The sequence below is a fragment of the Bison bison genome, unplaced genomic scaffold, assembly GCF_000754665.1.
Source record: "Bison bison bison isolate TAMUID 2011002044 unplaced genomic scaffold, Bison_UMD1.0 scf7180017864527, whole genome shotgun sequence".
In the NCBI taxonomy this organism is placed as follows: Eukaryota; Metazoa; Chordata; class Mammalia; order Artiodactyla; family Bovidae; genus Bison; species Bison bison.
This window is the reverse complement of record NW_011495078.1, coordinates 14,427,315-14,442,425: the sequence shown is the minus strand read 5'-3', so window position 1 is coordinate 14,442,425 and position 15,111 is coordinate 14,427,315. Positions and strand designations below refer to the sequence as shown.

At 43.2% G+C, this 15,111-nt stretch overlaps 1 protein-coding gene across 1 annotated transcript in view; it reads right to left on the bottom strand.

The window, feature by feature from the left end:
• DZIP1 (DAZ interacting zinc finger protein 1) overlaps positions 1-15,111 on the bottom strand; it is a gene marked incomplete at its 5' end in the record, with an annotated part of 48,805 nt that overhangs the window by 21,001 nt on the left and 12,693 nt on the right. The window contains 5 exons of the mRNA XM_010831561.1: positions 2,655-2,711; positions 5,612-5,668; positions 7,138-7,186; positions 7,633-7,773; positions 14,423-14,485. Coding sequence (XP_010829863.1) covers positions 2,655-2,711; positions 5,612-5,668; positions 7,138-7,186; positions 7,633-7,773; positions 14,423-14,485 — 367 coding nt within the window. The remainder of the gene's footprint in view (positions 1-2,654; positions 2,712-5,611; positions 5,669-7,137; positions 7,187-7,632; positions 7,774-14,422; positions 14,486-15,111) is intronic.

Sequence of the window (15,111 nt, the reverse complement as noted above, 5' to 3'; positions counted from 1 at the left end):
CGGCTGTTATGGTCACTCCCTCCCATTTCATCACTGTAACCCCAATCCCTAGGTAAGGAATCTCTTGTTGCTTAGTTGCTCAGTTGTATCCGACTCTTTGCAACCCCACAGACAGTAGCCCACCAAGCTCCTCTGTCCATGGGATTCTCCAGGCAAGAATACTGGAGTGGGTTGCCATTTCCTTCTCCAGGGGATCTTCCTGACCTACGGACTAAACTCACATCTCCAGCTTGGCAGGCAGATTCTCTACCACTGAGCCACCTGGGAAGCCTGTCAAAAAGGAGAGGAGACCATTCAAGGACAGACTAGGAATCTCTCAGACTATGTCTAACATCACCAACTGATCTCCCAGCTCAGATTCTTTGAATTCTTCCTACAGCCCAGCTCTCCAATCCTGCCATGCTCAGTCTCTGAACATTCAACAGCTATGAAATGCCACAAGAAAGACCCAAATAGCTTCAGTCTATCACTCAGTGGTTGCCATAAGCAACCTCAACCAGCATCCCTCCAATCTCTTCTGCACATTCCCCACTCTGTCAACAAATTCATTGGCACCAATAATTCACATCCAGTGCTCTCCTGCCACCTTTTGCTGCTAATTTCTGCCTGTCTCCACGGAGAGGAGCAGCTAGTACCCCTCTCCCTAGGGCAACACATATCTTATAAGTGTTCACCTCGACTCTGGACAACTCCAGAATGCCTCTCCCAGCTCTAAAACCCCCAGTCAGACCTGCTGAGACCTCTACTGCAGCTGCCTCTGAGATCAACGTCCCTTTAACACCCAACCCTGCTTCTCTCACGGGTGTCATCTGAGAGCGGTGCCCAAATCTCACCTGCAAACCTCCACCCCGCAGCCTGTGTCTCGGGGAACCCAACCTCAGCTGGTGAGTAATCATGAGATTTTTCATGGTAAAGGACCTCATCGAGGTTTATGATAGAACAAAAGGAAAGACAGAGAGGAAGCTGGGCTAATTAATGTTGTGCAATCCGTGACCAACCCTCCCTGTCCTCTCCAACCTCCTGCCCCCCAACCCCCAGCACCTTGGGAAGCTGCCATGCCTTGGGGCGGGGGCAGTGGGCCCCCGCCAAGCCGGGTCCTCACTCCTAACCATTGAGATGCCCACAAATCAGCTTTGATCCCAATCCAAGGGCTGTGGGCCTCATGCCAGGCTGGCATTTAAAATGAGCATTTCAATCGCAGCAGATGCCAGCAAGGGAGCATGGCTAATTCATGCAGCCCCAGCCTGGGCAGGGCGGGATCCACATGGAACACGATGCTCTAAAACTGACAGACTTGTTGGGACCCTGGAATCAGCCCCAGATAGCATTCCATGCCTACCATACGTGTCCCTGCTCGGGCACCGAAAATATAAAACAATGAAAACACAGCCCTCATATAATGTCAGATAGGAAGCTAGCAAAAACAAAGGGGAAACAAAAGAAACTAAAATACATGTTGATATACAAAAAGAAATAGCCAGCAATGCCTTATAAAAATCAACCCTAAAAAAGGAGGCAACAGAGAGATATTAACCTGACATAAATAATATGAATAGACAATAATTGTTAGAAATGATTTCCTCCTATATTCATATATAATTCATATTGAATATATTCATATATTTCTCTCTGTTACTGGTTCAAAGGAAAAAAACCCTGCATGTTCTAAACACTTGAAGATAACATCCAATATGTGAAGAATTTATGCATTACGTATTACAAACACATGCCCAAGGGAACCAATCCCCCTGAAATGATCTTAGAAAAAAAATCAGGGGCAGTAAACACTTCATGAATCAGTCAGTGAGTAAAGAGAATAATTACAAAAGGCCATCATACGTGAACCACAATATTTCTGAAGACAAAAAATCCAACTCAGCTGGCCATGGATTTAAGTCCAAAGTAAAAGGCTAAATAGAGAAGTGGAATAAAGTAATCATTAGATTCCAGAAACATTTGTAGGTAAGACAGGACAAAGATGGTCCCCCTCCCACTTTAAATCACTTAACACACAGCAGACCACAGGAAAACAATATATTGAAAACATACCATAAAAACTGCTAGTACCTTAGTTGTATAAAAATATGTTTATAAATATTCACCCTGTCTACTGGATCATGTTAATAACAATTATTACCCTGTGACCTGGTCCAAGACCTGGATCCTGGCAGTAATTTCATCCAGGGGGTCCTACTTTTTCCTTTGGTTTCCATCACGTGTCTTTTCTAGATTTTCTCAACCAATCCCTGAAACTGTTTGCTTAAAAAAGGTGACTGGCTTCCACATTGAAAGTTATACAAACAATCGCGTATGCCCTGTGGCATGTGCTGGTTGGCTGGTCTAGTAGGAAAGTCACCCTTTTACCCGATACCTACTACTTTCCACCAAAAATCACAGATGCTCCAAGAACTACTCAGAGTTAAAAATCTCTACTTGTGAGCCCAGCAATAGATACATTTTCTACTTTATGCCTGGTAGGTTTGACTAGTTCATAGTAACATTACATAGGAAGACTGCAGTTTTATTAACTGTTCTGCATTCATCAAAATGTTTTGTTTGCATAAATAACCCCCACAGAAGCACTTTGCAGTTAATAAGTTATCTAACTCAGGTGGAAACTGTATATAAAACGCTGAGACTTTGCTGAAACTTACCATGTGCCATTGGTAGACTTGACTTCGCATCCAGTGTCTGGGCGGCTGGGGCATTCACTGAAAAAGCATAAAAATGTAATTACAGGGTCCTGTATTTACAGCATCTACATCTGAACATGAGGATAAACTGAGTATTCATCAAATTAGTCAAGGTATATTAATATACAGATCATGAGGGGACAAATGTTTCAAATGACAAAGATAGCACCAACTAACCTAAACCAAATTTATAACAATTTGATATACAATCCACCCTTTTCAAATATACAAGTCAGTGGGTTTTAATACAGTCACAGAGGTGTACAACCACAACCACTCTCAAGTTTTTGAACATACTCATTACATGTACACCTCCCCAAATACCCACGTTTATTAGCCCCATCTCTCCCTCCCTGCAGGCCCGGGCAATCAAAGATCTACTTTCTATCAAGGAAAGTTATGACCAACCTAGATAGCATATTCAAAAGCAGAGATATTACTTTGCCAACAAAGGTTCATCTAGTCAAGGCTATGGTTTTTCCTGTGGTCATGTATGGATGTGAGAGTTGGACTGTGAAGAAGGCTGAGCGCTGAAGAATTGATGCTTTTGAACTGTGGTATTGGAGAAGACTGTTGAGAGTTCCTTGGACTACAAGGAGATCCAACCAGGCCATTCTAAAGGAGATCGGCCCTGGGATTTCTTTGGAAGGAATGATGCTGGAGCTGAAACTCCAGTACTTTGGCCACCTCATGAGAAGAGCTGACTCATTGGAAAAGACTCTGATGCTGGGAGGGATTGGGGGCAGGAGGAGAAGGGGACGACAGAGGATGAGATGGCTGGATGGCATCACTGACCCGATGGACATGAGTCTGAGTGAACTCTGGGAGTTGGTGATGGACAAGGAGGCCTGGCGTGCTATGATTCATGGGGTCGCAAAGAGTCAGACATGACTGAGCGACTGATCTGATCTGATCTGATCTCTATGGATTTGCCTATTCTGGTCTTTACTTATAAATGGAATCATATAATTAGTTATGCGACCTTCTGTAGTCTGCTTACTTTAACTTAGCATCATGTTTTCATGTTTCATCCATGTTGAAGCACGTGTCAGCATTAGCATGTATTTTTATTGCCAAATAACATTCCATTTTGTAGATAAACCACGTTTTATTTATCTATTCATTAGTTGATGGCCATTAGGGCTTTTTCCACTTTGGGGCTATTAAGAATAATGCTGCTATGGATGTTCATGTACAATAAACCAATTTATAAGACTATCCCAATCACTGGGCTGAAAGACACCTTTTAAAGGCATTAATTCACCTACAGCCTTTAGAAGAGTATACCTGATTCAAGTAAGACTGAACATTCGTCAAAATATCTCAGAAAATTAGATTCCACAGCCTCTCTTCTAATACTGAAAATTTCTATCTGAGGTTCCTCTCTCAACTATTTGTCTATTAGTTTATTGACTCTTTCCATAGCTTATTAAAAACAGATCTTTAATTCTAATCCTATCTAAGAAATACTGGTCACAAGCCCTAGCTACCCCTGTAGGCATACAATTTCATCTTTACAATGGCTAGTGTAAAAGTGTTCAACTTCTAACTATGGGTAAACTGCTAACGATTCTGGAAATATGGCCTTCGAACCCATCTGCAACTTGCTAAGCTAGATCCAGGTTTGACAAACTACAGTCTATAAGACACACCAACACCTGCCTGTTTTTCTAAATAAAGTTTTATTGGAACATGTTATCGTTTCAATGGGCTTCCCAGGTGGTGTTAGTGGTGAAGAACCCACCTGCTAATAATGCAGGAGACTAAGAGGTGCAGGTTCAATCCCTGGGTCAGGAAGATCCCCTGTTAGGAGGGCATGGCAGCCCACTCCAGTATTCTTGCCTGGGAAATCCCATAGACAGAGGAGCCTGGCGAGCTACAATCCATGGGGCCGCAAAGAGTCAGACACAACTGAAGCAACTTAGCATGACAGTTCCAATACTGTGCTGCTGCTGCTGCTGCTGCTAAGTCACTTCAGTCACGTCCAACTCTGTGTGACCCCATAGACGGCAGCCCACCAGGCTCCCCCGTATTGTGCTAAGTATAATTAAAATATAAACAATAATAATTGAATGTCTTGTAGTTTTTCCATACTTCTCTGAAATGCTTCTGTTCTCCCCTTAGCTCTACTGCTCTTCAACTGCCCTCTCCTCCTCAGCATCTCTCAACCTCTTCAGCTTCCAGGACCAACATCAACAGGCCTCAAGAAGCAGTTGAGCATTTAAAACCATCAGCCCTTTCCAGTCAATTGTGCCCAGTTCCCAAACATGCTCATCAGTGTCCTTTCATCATTACAAGTCCTGGGCCCACATGCGTGGCCGTTCCGTGCCCGGCCTCGGGGCAGGCCCTCCCTTAGTATTCAGATCCTGTTCACACGCTTTCCTGAATGGAACAAAAATATTTCAACTAATATTAAGAAGACAATCCATCCATTTCTCAACTGTACAGATGATGTCTTTTTGGATTCTAGCCAAATCCTGACAGCTCTGGAAGACAGCGGTGCTGTGACTTTGTGAGTGACTGACCCAAGGGCCTTGGGTCAAACCCTGCAGCACGGGGTCTCAGAGATGCCAAAATGTGGTGGTCACGACACACAGTCATATCGTCACAGTGCTTTGCCTTGGGAAACCCAGAGCACACACCGGGGTGACGCCAAAGAATTTTTAGCCATTCCTTTATTAGGCAAACTGTTAAGGTAATAGGTATGGCTAACCAAAACCACCACAAAACCACACGGACATTTATAATAGTGGGTTTTAGAACCAGGTCAAGGCCAGGAATCAAAATAGATCATTATGTAATCTCCAGACACACTGATGTTCCAAGAATCATCTCTAAAAAGAATAAGCAGAAGTTATATATGGGTTTAAGCACTTTAAAACTATCTTTAGAACCCTGAGCCTATTACAGAAACTTACTTGGTACAGTTGGGGCAGTTGGCTTAGATTCAAAAGTTTGCCAGGTTAAAAGATTCCCTGAAATAAAAAAAGATAAATTAATAACAAAACCCACAAGCTATGGGTTATAGTTTGCTAGTGTACATCCTAATATTTTCCCCAAAAATACAATACATGAAATGTATCAACATGTAGTGACTTACCCAACAAAGATGTTTAACATAAATCCCTTCAAAGTTAACTTTTTCTAAAATTATTTTTCAAATATTTATCCCAATTATTCAGGTATTCCTAATTGTCTGAACTGTAACTATTTCAAGAGAAGTTACAGGAAACTACCACTCTTCCCAAAACTTGATCTTAAAACAAGGAAACCAAGTGTGCAGGTCAACATACAGGCCAATCTCATTTTACTGCACTTTAATGTACTTTGAAGATACCGCACTTTTACAAATTGAAGGTTTGCGGCAACTCTGTGTTGTCAGGTGACAGCATTTTTAGCAATACAGTATATGTGCATTTTTTTAGACATAACGCTATTGTACACTTAACAGACTATGGTATAGTATAAGCATAACTCATATACACTGGAAAATAAAAAAAATGGTGTGACTCGCTGTATTGTGATTACCGGTTGTATTGCAGTGGTCTACAACTGAACCTGCAATGTTTCCAAGACATGCCTGCATTTCTCATGACCCCAGAAACAGGGAGGAAATGCAACCCATACACCCAGTACCAATTCCTAGTTGGCATCCCTCAAGTAGACAAAGATGCCCTACTATCTGAGACAGATGGGAACCAAGACTGGGACCACTCAGAAGGCAATCAGGCAGAAGGCAAGCTTGATGCTATGATGGGAGACTATACTTCTGACTCCCAGTCCCGCTTCTAGACCAGTTCCTGAATGTTGTGGAAATGGGTGGCTATCATTGCTATTTTCAGTAGGCTGTATATCCCCCTACTATGCTTAGAGCAAACCCTCAACCCCAGCCGACCATGACAAAGAATCGCGCATCAAGCCTCCATAGCACTTTAGGATAATTAAGAGTTTACTATCAATAACAATAGCCAACACTGATGAGTATTTAACAGGTGCTCTTTATACATTTTCCCATTTAATCCTCATAACAAGTCTATGATGTAAATACTACTAATATTCCAGCTTCTGAGCTGAGGAAACTGGGGCAGAGGCTCACAAAGCTACAAAGTGCCAGAGATGGGAGCTGAACCCAGCCTGCCTCTGGACTCTGTGCTTTTAATCCTAAGTCATCTAACTGCACATTCATCCAAGGGTACAGTTACTGAGCATGTATTATGTGCATAACAATACTCTGATAAAAAGCACAGGAGACCATTTGATGACAGATTAGGTATTTGAAATTCTTCAACTCTCTGGGTTGTGGTAACAGAGCTCCCAAGTCAAAATAACTAGAGGAATGTCATCTTAGCACCCATGAACTGTCTCAGCCCCACATTCACCAATGTTCAGAACACTGTTAGGATGGCCCACCTTGCCTTCAGCACTGGGATCCTGGTCCACTTACCTTTGGGTTCACTGACACTGTTTAACGGTTTACTGGTGAACTCTTTAATCTGTAAAGAAGAAGAGTCTTTCAGCGATCCATGTTTGAAACTAGACAGGGATGTACTGGATGATCAACAGATACTCAGCTCAGTAAATGAACCTTTTCACTAAATGCCCCAAAGACACAGGACATGTGGACTTTAATGACATGGAGACAAAAGTTTTAGAAAAGCAGCATTTGGATTCAGCCGCTTCTCAAAGGAATTAGCGAAAGAAATTCTTAGGTGCCTTCACATTTATCCTGATTTTTAACTGAAAAAATCTAATTGCTCTATAGTATTTCAAAAATACCTTTTAAAAAATTATTTTATTGACTTGGACAAACAACCACGGTGGGGTGGGAATATATTCTATCTTCATCTTATCCAACTTACAAATGCTCTAAAGACATATGTTCTTAAATAAGTTGCACTGGTTACAGAAAAATGGTGCCAATATATATACACCAAAATACCTGCTGTCTCTGAGTGATGATCAGCTCGTTCTGTTCCTGGAGCCTCTGCCCTAACTCTTCTATCCTTTTCTTGTAGAAGACATTACTTGCATTTAGATCGTCTATCATTGAAGTTCGAAGTTTCTCTATATGTGACAGGAGCTGCAAGAAAACGAGGAAGAAAGGCATCCATATGGAACCTGCATGTAAATTTCTTCTTTCTGCAGTTTGTATGTACACACCCCGCCTTCTCACTGGCTTACGTCATCTGCACATTGACTAACTCTCTGATCACCGTGTCCCCAAGGCCCTGGCTGTTACAGGGGGCTTCATCTCTGTTCCTAGGGAGCTCATGGTCCAAAATAGACAACACTGATCATGTGAACCGCATAGTAACCCATTACATGAAACCACATGGGGTGGAGTGAGGATAATGGACCGGGCCACCCGCAGAGCAACTCCGACCCCAGGCAGTCCTGTCCTTACAAGTCCACACATATCATCCCAGCTGGAAAGCATACTCCCCCAGCCAGAGAGCCCAACTTAATTATTTTATACACCTAGCAGTCTCTGTCCCTTGGCAGGTTCTCAATAAATATTCATTGAGAAATGAAAGGGGGTTGGGGGTTGAGGAAAAGAGGAAGAGAGGAGGGAGAAGGGTAGAGAGAGGGTGGAAAGGATGGATGGAGGAAGGGAAGAGAAGGAAGGGAAGCACAGGGCAGATAGATCCAAAGATGCACAGATTCATCTCTAGAGGGAGTATCAGTTCTGGACAAGAATTCAAGAAAAGAACTTCCCTGGTGGTCAAGGCTAAGATTCGTGCTCCCAATGCAGGGGACCTCGGTTTGATCCCTGGTCAGGTAACTAGATCCCACTGACCACAACTAAGATCCTGCATGCTGCAACTAAGACCCAGCCCAGCCAAATTAATTAACTAAATATTTTTTGAAAAAGAATACAAGAATTTGGTTTCAAAAATTCAAGGAAACATTCTTAAAGCAATTTCAGATGTTGCTTAAAAGGAGGAGAAAAAACCCTTGGTAAATGGCACGAAGGATATTCCAAGCCTGTGGCCTGGGAATGGAGACAGGGACCTGCAGGTCAGAAAAGGTGGGTAACTGTGTTGAGAGGCGCACAAAGAGAGCCTGGAGCAGCATTTCCTAACTGGAGAGGTTCGTTTGTTTTTTAAACAAAGACTCAACACATTTTAGAGGCTAAAACGTTAAGCACATCTTGTTGAACCTACACCACAGCATCATGGATACATGTTTTGACCCCGTTGTTCAGATGGGGAAACTCAGGTCTAGAGAGGTAAGTAGCTGACCCACATGCAGACAGCTGGAGGAGGGAAGAGCCTAGACCTCAGCTTTCCTGTCTTCCAAGTCCACACTCTCAAACTTAGTGTCTGTGTCACGAGATGTGTTAAGAAATTGTGTATGCATGCTTAGCTGCTCAGTCTTGTTTGACTCTTTGTGACCCTATGAACTGTACCCCGCCAGGCTCTTTTGTCCTTGGGATTTCCCAGGAAAGAGTACTGGATCGGGCTGCCATTTCCTCCTCCAAGGAATCTTCCTGACCCAGGGACGGAACCCGTGTCTCCTGCACTTCCTGCATTGGCAGACAGATCTTTACCAATGCGCCACTTGGGAATCCTTATTCACAAGAGTGAACAAGAATGAACCCTAAAATAATGGTGGATTTTGGGGGATAATGACATATCAATACAGGTTCACCAGTTGTAACAAATGTGTCACTCTGGTAAGGGTGTTGATAATGCGGGAGGCTGTACATGGCAGGGGTGTGGGGGGCGGGGTATTTGGGAACTCTGTGTATTTCCTCTTCAACGTTTCTGTGAACCTAAAAGTACTCTAAAAACAATCTAATTTACATTTAACAGACACATAACAAAAACAACAACAAAAAGTTAAAGCTCTCCATCAATACATAGCAGGATCTTCTCTCTGAAGGGCTGTGTGCTCATATGAGGCCGGACAAACCACAGGTTGAACCAAGTTACAAAGGTTACCTGAGTAAAGACTAGAAAGAAACCTTACATATCCCAATGGATGCCAACAATCTCAATGGCAGAAAAACACTTTCAAGAACCTTCCCCACATTTTCAGAGACCACTGTAAGAATGCCCCCCACAAAACAGTCTGGGAAATCCTGAGCAGGAAAGTAGGAGAAGCTAATAAAAATGTCCAGAGGTCTCGGGGGGAGGTTTAGGATCAACAATATGGGGACTCATTGCAGGACCCAAAAAGAAGGAGGACATAAGAAAAATGATGGGATGGCATCCTTTTGATACTGGAATTAAGAATTGACCAAGAAGGTACAGAAAGAGTCTGCTGAGAGAGGAATGTGCTAGTCTAAGATGGGGACTAGCCAGAAGTTATTTCAAAAAGCTGGTGGCCCTGGAGCTCATTTCTTTTCCTTTTTTAATTAATTAATTCATTAAGTTTTGGTTGCAGTGGGTCTTCATTGCTGCAGGGGGGCTTTCTCTAGTTGGGGCGAGCAGGGGCTACGCGTCATTGCAGTGCCTGGGTTTCTCATTCCAGTAGCTTCTCCAGTTGTGGACCACGGGCTCTAGGCACGTGGGCTTCAGGAGTTGCGGCTCTCGGGCCCTAGAGTGCAGGTACATGGGCTTAGCTGCCCTGTGGCACATGAAGTCCTCCCGGACCAGGGATCGAACCTGTGTCCCCTGCATGGGCGGGCAGATTCTTATCCACTGTACCACCAGGGGAAGTCCTAGAGTTCACTTCTTGTGACTTTCTACCACTGCGAGTTTTACATTTTTTTTCTCTACCAGCCACATCACTCCATTCTGCTGTCCTTTTACCGCGTGACCATTCCACAACGTCCCGAGCTCTGAGAGTCTTCTGTTGGGCGGAAAAGGGTGTGCCACCGTTTACCTGTGGTTCCCTTTGAACTCCTACCACTGTTATTTTAAAACAAAACCAAAAAAAAAAAAAAAAAGACTGCCAAGAATTTAGGTAAAGCAATAAAAAGTTGGCAAATGCAACTTCCTGTAAGCAGAGAAATACAATATGTGCATTGTAGGAACAGTAGGCACCAATCATGTGGAATAATTGATAGTCAGGTCTTGGGCACTGATTACTAAACCTGAGGGAATTCGCCCCTCTGCTGGGGTTTAGGAGGAATGAAGGGAGAAGCAAGGAGCTTCTGAATAAGCAAAGCCAACAGACAAGGGAGCAGCGTAGCCTGGTGGCAGCACCAAAACTCCACGCTCCCAGCACACGGGGCGAGGTGCCTCCCTCAGAACCAGACCTTCCCTTCCTCTCTGTCACCACCTGCAGGGGCCAAGTGGAAAACTCTACAGCTTACACAGTAGTCTAGCCAGAAAGCCACTGAAATTCCCACAGCTGCCTGGAATGCAAGAGGCTTAAAGGAGCAAGGGCTAAAATCCCCTATTGAAAACGAAACCTGAATTTCTGTCCCTAAACCCCCATGTGCTAAAGACGCCTTGAAGAATAAAAGTAGGACTTCAAATCATAAGAGCAGTGGTTCACACCATGGATCTGAAACACAATGATCTGGGGTCTGCTGCCATTGTTATTGGTGTTTACTTTTTTCCAAACTCTGCATGTCCCAGACTTACCTGCCGAATCAGACACTCAGAGAGTGGAGTTGGGCGGGGACATTTTAGAAAAGAGTCTCGGGAACTGCTGCCTTAGAGCATCTCAAAGGAAAGATTCAGGGTTCTTACAGAAAAGCAACTGCTCTAAGTTGTCACTGGCTGTTTCCCTCCCCTGCTGGCTAAGTGCCTCGAGAATGACAGGCGAGCAAGGCAGCGCGGCAGATAAGCAGGGACCCGAGGTTAAGAGGACCTGGATTCATATATCACGCTCACACTAAAAGACAGCTCTTTCCACCCTGCTCTTCTGCCCCCTACAATCAGCATCTCTCTCTCCACAAAAAAAAAAAAAAGGCTGAGTGATCCCCTTGTTGGCCACCTATCAACCTTCTGCATTCATTTAGCAAATATTTAGTAAGCCCCTAAGAATTGATGCTTTCAAACTCTGGTGTTGGAGAAGACTCTTGAGAGTCCCTTGGACTGCAAGGAGATCCAACCAATCCATCCTAAAGGAAATCAACTCTGAATATTCATTGGAAGGACTGATGCTAAAGCTGAAGCTCCAATACTTTGGCCACCTGATGCAAAGAGCCAACTCACTGGAAAAGACCCTGATGCTGGGAAAGACTGAGGGCAGGAGGAAAAGTGGGGGGACAGAGGATGAGATGGTCAGATGGCATCACTGACTTAATGGACATGAGTTTGAGCAAACTCAGGGGGATGGTGATGGACAGGGAAGCCTGGCACGCTGCAGTCCGTGGGGCTGCAAAGAGTCAAACACAGCTGAGCAACTGAACAAGAACAACGAGCACATTTCAGGAACAGTATTAGATTCTGGGAACAGAATGCAGGAGTAAACAGAGCCCTTCCCTCGAAAGGGTAATGATCTGGCTGGACAGACAGACAATAAACAAGTAAACAAATAAACTACTTTAAATAGTTATCAGTCAGAGTTACACTTGTGAAGTGAAGACAATAATTAAGGGAGAGGATCGCTTCCCTGGATGGAGTGGTCTTGGGTGATTTCAAGTGTCTTAAAGGAGAATGAAGGCAGGAGCGATGCTCTCCTATTGGCCATGAAGAAGTCACAGTCAGGTTGTGAACTTCGGAGCTGAGGGTCTCACTCCACCCTCACTCCCACAGCTGACCGTGGGGAACTGCACATTGCCAACCATCTGAACAGGCTTCGAAGAGGCCCCAGAGCCCCAGAGGAGACAGCTCGGCTGACACCTCCAATGCAGCTCGTGAAACCCCAAGCAGAAGACCCAGCTAAGCTGTGCCTGGACTTCTATCCCATGGAAACTGTGACATACTAAATCTGTGGTAATTTGCAACACAGCAGAGAAAACTAGGGCTTCCCTGGTGGCTTAGACGGTAAAGAATCTGCCTGCAATGTAGGAGATCCCTGGGTCGGGAAGATCTCCTGGAGAAGAGGAGAATGGCAACCCACTCCAGTACTCTTGCCTGAAGAATTCCATGGACAGAGGAGCCTAGTGGGCTACAGTCCATGGGATCACACAGAGTAGGACACGACTGAGTGACTAACACTTTCACTTTCAGAGAAAACGAAATCAGAGGGGAAGGAGCCAGGAGCAAGGGGAAGGACCTCCCAGAAGTAAAATACCACATGTACAAGGAGGAAAAGGCTGCGTGTTCTATAAATTACCAGAAGGCCATCATAGCTAAAATAGTAGGTTAAGAGAGAGGATCAGGACAAGCTGAGCAGCCAGGTTGTTCTGTCTGCTCTGCAGAGAGTAGATTACAAGAGAGGAAGGCTGGAACTGGGAGACAGGATAGGGGGCCCTTTTAGAAATGCTGGGAGCTCAGTGGAGAAGCAATGGAAGCCATAGAAATGTCCGGAAGAACATGGATATGAGATACTTGGCAGGACCCATCAATAGCCTGGAACTGGGAGTTGAGGAGGAGATGGGAATCAATGTCTGCATCTGACTGGACGAGGATGCCATCAACCAAAAAGAAAAAGATGTCTGGGAATAAACCCAAGGACTTCATTTTAGACACATCACATTTAAGAAGTTGTGCAGATGCCGAGTACCAAGCTGGCTATTGCGTCTGGAGCTCAGAAGGGTGGGTTAAGTTGGAGAAATGAATTGGGTGTTATATCTCATAGCCCAGCCACTATTCCCCTTTAACAAACTCTTTCTGTCCAATTGCTGGAGCAATAGAACCATGAGAAATAAGTTTCTGTTGTTTATCAGCCACCCAGTCTATCCTGTTTGCCCAAAAGGGGATACAAAGGACTACAAAACACATACAATTTAAAGTGAAAAAATAAACAGATGTTTTCCTACCTAAAAATCTCAAATAAATTTATTTTATATTTTTGCACTATTATAAAAGCATCTTAACACTTAAATTTCTGATGTACCTAGCAGAAAGGAAATAGGTGTTACAATTAATTTTTGTTTTCATTAAATGACTTAAAAAGTGACTTTAATATGAACAATCCTCATTTTTATAGATAGACCTGGAGATACTGTGGATTAAGTTCCAGATCATAGCAATAGAGCCAAATTGCAACAAAATGAGTTGCATGAATTTTTTAGTATCCTACTGCATGTAAAAGTTATGTTACACTACATTGTGGCCTATTAAGTGTGCAATAACATTATGTCTTAAAAAACAATGTACATGTTAACTAAAAATACTTTATTGCTAAAAAATGAATCATCTGACAATGCAGGGTTGCCACAAACCTTCAATTTATAAAAAAACACAATTATCTGCAAAATGCAATAAAACAAGGTAGGCCTGTATTCAAAACTTAGATCGCCACTCTGTAATGTAGAAAAATTAGAAATAGGTAATCAACAATGAAGAAGAGATTAAATAACTGATGATACATCAATAAGATCATCATGGAGTCATTAAAAAAAATCAAAAATGCTTAGGATATATTAAATTAAAATGTATAAAATTATAGATATAAAGCATAATTTTAAAACTGTGAGACAAAGTATATAAATGGGCTTCTATACCTAAAGAAGCATATTTACAGCATCAAAAAGACTGAAGAAATTATAACAAAGCAGTAGCACTGGTTATCTTTGGTATTCAAATTATAAGTAATTTAAGTTTTTGTTATACATTTCTCTACAAATTGTTTGTGGACAAATCTTATCTTTATTATAAAGAGAACAAATACTCTTTTCGGAAAGACCCACTTTTTATAGGCCAATCATTTCTTTATCTTACCCGGCTCTTTTCTTTCTTGTGTTCTTGATGAAGAGCCTGAACACGAGCTGTCCACTTGCTTTCCTGCAAAACAGTAAAACGGGAGAAATTCAGGTACAGCTATAATAATGACGGGCTTCCCGGGTGTCACTAGTGGTAAGGAACCTGCCTACCAATGGGGGAGAAATAAGAGACGCGGGTTTGATCCCGGGGTAGGGAAGATCCCCTGGAGGAGGGCACGACAACCCACTCCAGTATTCCTGCCTGGAAAATTCCATGGACAGAGGAGCCTGGTGGGCTATGTCCATAGGGTCGCAAAGAGTCAGACATGACTGAAGCCACTTAGCATGCACTCATAATAATGACGTCTACTCAGAACGAGAGCTTCTTTTTCAGTGAGTATCTAGGAAACCCAACTATTTGGGTAACATTTTAGCAGCCATTTTTAAAGATGAATACAGTCAGAAACGTTTAATCACACTTGCACCTGGTTTTCACCTTACACTCTGAGGCAGGGGTCAGCAAATATTTTCTATTAAGGGGCTAATAGAAAATACGTTAGACTCAGGGGGCCAGATGACTCACTACTACTAGGAATGGGAGAACAGCCATAAGTAATATGTGAATGAACAGCCACAGATGATACGTAGCAGCAAGGATGCATTTTAGTGCTTAGTTGTTCAGTGCAGTCCGACTCTGCAATCCCATGG